A 6,000-nucleotide genomic window follows, 5' to 3' on the forward strand; every position below is an offset into this window, starting at 1 on the left:
AATCGTCAAGCTCGACGACTTGACGCCGTACTCTGCATGACATGATATCACCTCGTGGCCGTGCACAGATGGTGACGCCCAAAGTCTCCATAACTAACTACTTTACTTCTATGCATTGACAGCAAACACTAATCTGGTTGACGCTGGCTTGAAAAATCAGCATGTACGTACCTTTCCGGAGCAGAAAATGAAAGTCGGAACAGTTAAGGTTGCCGTTTTACCCCCGCTGAACATAACCGCAGCTATAATATAGTTGAAGTCGGTGGCGTGTCTAAAAAAGCCCTGGCGAGAGCAAGATTTGTCGCCAATAATATCTTCATTGGGAGCATGCTTCAATTTTTGAAGGGTGGTGCAGCCCGCGTTGTTCGTAGCGAGACCAGAAGAAGTTAAGCAAACTCCCTGTAAGTACCTGTACCAGTACCTGGGCCTGCAATCAATGGTGCTGGATCAGGTTATTCCCGCAGATTTCTTGTGCCACTGCGAGCCTGAATATGATCTCATAATTGGGGGAAAGTGAAAAGCCCCAGCCTTTTCGTCCGACATGCCATAGCTATATAAGAGCTCGAGCTCGCTTGTCGACCTCCTGATGTCGTGTGCTCATTAAAATCTGAATTCCAGAGCATTGAATCAAGTCCACAATCATCGACTCGCTAGTTATCACCCCCAACCATGATCACCGAAGAGCAAGCGAACCAACTCTACCACGAGCCCAAGACAGGCAGCTTTGAAGCTCCAAATGTCCACGACCATAACACTGGTCACACCTCGTCAGCTATCTCATCCACCGAATCAAGTCCACAGCTTCGTCAAGGCGAGTGGAGACCCCAGCATAAATCTCGCCAGTATAGCTTCGATGCACAGGAGCAAAAACATAAGCTCCAAAGCAGATTGACTGGCCTAGTGAAGGGCAAAGAAACGGGCTTCACTGAACGAGAGGGCCATTGAAGTTAGTTATACATTGGTGGCTTTTGTGAGAAAAGGAACAAGGCGGGGCCTTTCCGTTGCAATCATCTCCGATCGACTTCCACTATGATTTTCAGCGTTTGATCACGAGTAGTTATTGTTTTCCATCGTTTCTTTCTGGGAGGAAAAGGGGCCTTCAAAAAAATGCAACTAGGCAGGAAGAACTTAACCAAAATTCGTTGAATAGATATGAAATTTCTACTTGGTAAAATCCAATCGAAGTAAACCAAACGTAATCTTACATCAAAATGAAGAAAGGCCGTAAAATCCCAAAAAAATAAATAGGTATCAGCAAAAGTACTCAAGAAAGGTGAAGATATCTAAGTAACCCGGGGAAAAAATCCGGTGACCGTCGTGACACACCATAGATAACTGCGGCTGCAATAGCAGCAGTAGATAGAGTCTTGAGTCCGATGAGCGACTCCTCTCGGACACGGCCAAGGCGGGTGTAGGTCCTGCCTTTGACGGAGTCGTCTCCCTTCATATCGAAGTCGGTCCAGTCGATTCTTGACAGGAGCTTCTGATAGTCCAGTACGTTGCCGGACCAGTTGTTAGTAATCAAGCCTTCTTCGTTCTTATACCAGCTGGTACAGTTTGGATGAGCAAAGGATGATTTAGCTAGGTCCTTTTGCAGGGATTCGTTGAATTCATCAATACGATCAACCTTGGGTGTGATGGTGAGAGTACGGCCACGTTGTTTGGACCGAAGAACGGTGGTCAACATACTCAAGATGTAACGTGTCTGTGCCTCGACCATGAGAATGATAGAGCTGTGGCCGAGATTGGTGTTGGGCCCGTACAGCATGGCGAAGTTTGGTAGGGACTCGATGGTAATGCCGTACAAGCCGCGAGCACCGTTTTTCCAAATATCAGAGAGCGATCGGCCGTTCTCACCATACACCTTTATAGGATGCATGAATTCAACTGTACGGAAACCAGTGGCCAGTACTATCAGATCGAACTCTTGTTCAACGCCATCGGCCACGATCCCGGATTCAGATATCCGATCAATATGGCCGGTTTCAAGGCTGACGTTATCCCGGGCTAGAGCAGGGAAGTAGTCATCGCTGGTGATGATACGTTTGCAGCCCGGGGGGTAGTTTGGAGTCAGTTTCTCCCAAAGTTCCGGCTTGTTCGCTAGCTGTCGCTTCATCATGGACACGCTGATTTTCTTCAGGTAGCCAGATACCTGCGACTCAGGCTTGAGGATGGAAGCAAACAGGCTTTCACGAACATCCATTATAAGAGCACGGAGCTTGGATAGGACACCAGGTACGTATCTAAACATGAATCTTATGGGTAGAGTCATGGACATATCGTGGCGAGGTGCAACCCAGTTCGGGGTGCGCTGGAAGACCGTGAGATGTGATACTTCTGGCGCAATTTCCGGTATGATTTGGGCAGCCGTAGCACCTATAATATTAATACACCGTAAGCTAAGCCAATGCCAGGGGGTAACTACTAGAATAATGGAAGAAGAAGACTCACCATTTCCAATGATGCCCACCTTTTTGCCCTTGATGTTGTAACTCCAGTCCCATCGGGCCGAGTGCATGAGCTTGCCCTTGAAGTCATCGATGCCAGGGATAGAAGGATAATGCGGGTAGTTTAGCTGACCAACAGCGGAGAGGAGGAAATCTGACGAGATGGTATATCGTTCCCCGAATTCAGAGTCCTTAGCGCCTTCAACGTGTACTGTGGTCTTCCACTTCTTCTCGTCTTCGTTCCAACGGCACTCCTCTACCATAGAGCTGAAGCGTATATATCTGTGTAGGCCGTACTTGTCTCCGACATCATTCAGGTAGTTCTGTCACGTATAATCCGATTAACAATTGATGCATAGATGCTTAAGTGGAACAGTGAGCCGTACCAATATCTCTTCCTGCGAGGGATATAACCTGGTCCAGTCGGGGTTCTGCGCAAACGAGAAACTGTAGAGATGCGAGAAGACTAGAAAAGGGTCAGCAGAGAACGACCTGGTAAGAGGCAGACAGCCATACCGTCACAGCAGCAGCCAGGATACTTGTTGTCCTTCCACGTTCCGCCCAGTCCTGCGCTTTTCTCCAGTATAACGAAGTTGCGGATGTTGTTTTTGAGCAGGCTGATGGCCATGCACATTCCTGCAAGACACGTTAGTTAGCAAGTCCTCTATGGCCAGAGCAGCGCCAGAGAAGGCCTCTTACCAGAGATACCGCCGCCAATGATCACTATCCCAGCGTCTGTGAAGCCCTTGTTGCCCGCGGGCGCCTGCCACACTGCCTTTGAAGCCATCTCGATGCTGATCCTGGGCTATAACTAGTTAACCAGCTGTTCTGCGGCCAGCAACCTCGTCCAACAAGCCCTGCCTCGTCCCATATATATAGAATAGCAACCATCGCTGCTCGGCCGACACTTCGGATGCTCCTAGTCTTCGTCCCCATCGCATCCCCAGAATCAAGATCGCAAGCTGTGGACCGACTCCATGTGCAAGCCGAGGTTGCGCATCCTGTGAAGATCGGCGCAACTTTCTGTCCGCGCCCATCGCGAGGTCGACCGACATCTCGATCGTGCGCACATCTTCGCCGTGGCGTCACTCTGGCATGTTAACTAGTTAGTTATCGCAGCAGTGAGAGGAACCGACGAGGAGCTGTCGTGTGGGCTGAACCGTCGCCCTGCGGCTGTCGCTGTCGTTATCGAGTCGTTGGCTGTTGATAGCCAGGGGGTGGAGCGCTTAACTAGCCAGGGCTGAGGCTGTGGTGGGATAACCCGTAGTTAATAATATAGATCCAGATGGCTGCTTCAAAGAGGCCTCTATCAGTAACTAAATAGATAAACACAGTGGAAGACCAGGAGCCGAAGGAGACATCGCCGTCAGTCGCATCTAAATAGTTGCTGCTTGGCCACCGCTGCAATGGCTACGTACACCGTCCAGCAGGGCGACTACATGTGGAAGATCGCCAACGACCACGGCATCGCCCTCGACGCCCTCATCGCAGCCAACCCGCAAGTCGCAGATCCCGCCGTCATCCAGGTCGGCCAGGTCCTCAACCTGCCTGGCGCGGCGGGCGGAACTCCTTCTCCTGCTGCTGGTGCTGCTGGCGATGCTGCTGCGGCTGCTTCCGCCCCTCCGCCGCCCGCTGCGTCCGCTGAGCCCGCCGAGGCCTCGCGGGGGGTGGTCAACGTTGCCTCCGCCGTGCCATCCTTCCAGGGCGGAAGACAGGGCCTGAAGACCGTGGGATACTTCACAAACTGGGTGAGTCTGCTCTCTATATCTGGCTTCTCTTCTGCTGGGTTGATAACCATGTGCTCTAACGCTCCTGTGCTGTGTAGGGCATCTACGGACGCAACTATCAGCCTGCGGATATCCCAGCGAGCCACCTCACCCATATTCTCTGTACGTATTAGCTGGTGTCTCTTCAGTAAAACCCGCTGATAGATCTCTTTAGACTCCTTTGCGAATGTGCGTCCAGAGACAGGCGAAGTGTGAGTGAGACTCTGCCGAATGTTCACCATAGAACTACACTGCTAACTAATAACTACGTGGCTATAGCTATCTCTCAGACACCTACTCGGACCTCGAGAAACACTACCCCGAAGATTCCTGGAATGATACCGGAAACAACGTCTACGGATGCATCAAGCAGCTCTTCCTCCTCAAGAAACAGCACCGTCATTTCCACATCCTCCTCTCCATCGGCGGCTGGACGTATTCCTCCAACTTCGCTGCGCCAGCATCCACTCCCCAGGGCCGTGAGACCTTTGCCCGCTCTGCTGTTAAACTGGTAGCCAACCTGGGCTTCGACGGCATAGACATTGACTGGGAATATCCTAAGGATGACACCGAGGCGTATAACTTTGTTCTCCTTCTTGAAGCCGTGAGATACGAACTAGACAAGTTCTCCGCTGAAGTTGTCCAACGGCCAGACGGCGGTAGACTGCTGTTGACCGTTGCTGCACCGTGCGGAGCATCCAACTATGGCGTCCTCCGTATGGCGGATATGGATCGATACCTTGACTTCTGGAACATGATGTGCTACGATTTCGCAGGTGGATGGGACAGCAACGCAGGACACCAGGCAAACCTTTATCCGTCCGTGGATAATCCTGCCTCCACGACGTTCTCCATTGATGCTGCTCTTCGTGCATACATGGCTGGAGGTGTTCACCCGGCAAAGATCATCTGTGGTCTGCCTCTGTACGGCCGCGCGTTTGAACAGACAGATGGGCCCGGGAAACCGTTCCAGGGCGTCGGTGAAGGGTCCTGGGAGAATGGTATTTGGGATTACCATGTTCTCCCCAAGGACGGGGCCGAGGAGTACAATGACGAGAACCTAGGTGCCAGTTGGAGTTACTCTGGTAGTGAAAGAAAGATGATAAGTTACGATACGCCGCTGATCACCAGGAAGAAGGTGGACTACATCAGAGGCGTTGGGCTAGGTGGAGCAATGTGGTGGGAACTAAGTGGTGACCATCCCGTTGACCACGAACGGAGTTTGATCAAGACGGTCGTAGAGGGATTCGGAGGCACTGGTGCGTTGGAGATGCGAGAGAATAACCTGAACTACCCAACGAGTGAGTACGACAACTTGAGAAGCGGGTTCCCATGAGCGTGTGTGTAAAAACGATACAATGGGGCTAGGCTCCCGTAGGTACATAGATATGCATAATGAACTGGATTGAATAACCTAACACAAAAAGCCTAACAGCTCCGAGATACACAAATAACCCATGTAGGGGTGGGTAAAAGGTAGGTATTGGTAATCGGATATTTTGCACAGGGCTTTGACACTTACATCTGGCGGTGTTGGTAGGAGGGGGAAGAGGGGAGGGGGACATGTAGGAGGTAAGTTCATTAACAATGTTTTTGTTTTTTTCTTTTTAAACAGGGTTATGTTTCTGCATGGCAGAGGAAAAAAGGGGGTAGAAAACATCAACTTCAAGGGTGGGTTTGGGTATGTTATTCATTGGCATCAAAAGGGGGCTAGGTGAGAATGGTGGCAAGTGCCGGCGGGAATGTCTAATATCTAGGGGGGGTTTGTTTTGGGGGCATCCAGGAAT

The 6,000-nt window shown here is 50.9% G+C and overlaps 3 protein-coding genes across 3 annotated transcripts; 2 read left to right on the forward strand and 1 right to left on the reverse strand.

The window, feature by feature from the left end:
* Positions 1 to 669: 669 nt before the first annotated feature.
* Positions 670 to 945, forward strand: TRV_03455 (uncharacterized protein; the record flags this gene model as incomplete). Its single annotated transcript, XM_003022345.1, has 1 exon — positions 670 to 945. One exon carries the CDS (start codon positions 670 to 672, stop codon positions 943 to 945), a length of 276 nt encoding a protein of 91 aa, XP_003022391.1.
* A 319-nt stretch (positions 946 to 1,264) lies between these two features.
* Positions 1,265 to 3,234, reverse strand: TRV_03456 (flavin-binding monooxygenase, putative; the record flags this gene model as incomplete). The annotated part of the gene is made up of 4 exons (XM_003022346.1): positions 1,265 to 2,770; positions 2,834 to 2,913; positions 2,964 to 3,083; positions 3,147 to 3,234. The coding sequence occupies 4 exons, from the start codon at positions 3,232 to 3,234 to the stop codon at positions 1,265 to 1,267; spliced, it is 1,794 nt and encodes a 597-aa protein (XP_003022392.1).
* Positions 3,235 to 3,853: 619 nt separating this feature from the next.
* On the forward strand, positions 3,854 to 5,549 carry TRV_03457 (class V chitinase, putative; the record flags this gene model as incomplete). Its single annotated transcript, XM_003022347.1, has 3 exons — positions 3,854 to 4,336; positions 4,379 to 4,425; positions 4,493 to 5,549. 3 exons carry the CDS (start codon positions 3,854 to 3,856, stop codon positions 5,547 to 5,549), a joined length of 1,587 nt encoding a protein of 528 aa, XP_003022393.1.
* Between the last annotated feature and the right edge of the window lie 451 nt (positions 5,550 to 6,000).

Source organism: Trichophyton verrucosum, assembly GCF_000151505.1.
Source record: "Trichophyton verrucosum HKI 0517 chromosome Unknown TV-F-b-11a04.M13r1, whole genome shotgun sequence".
Classification (NCBI taxonomy): domain Eukaryota; kingdom Fungi; phylum Ascomycota; class Eurotiomycetes; order Onygenales; family Arthrodermataceae; genus Trichophyton; species Trichophyton verrucosum.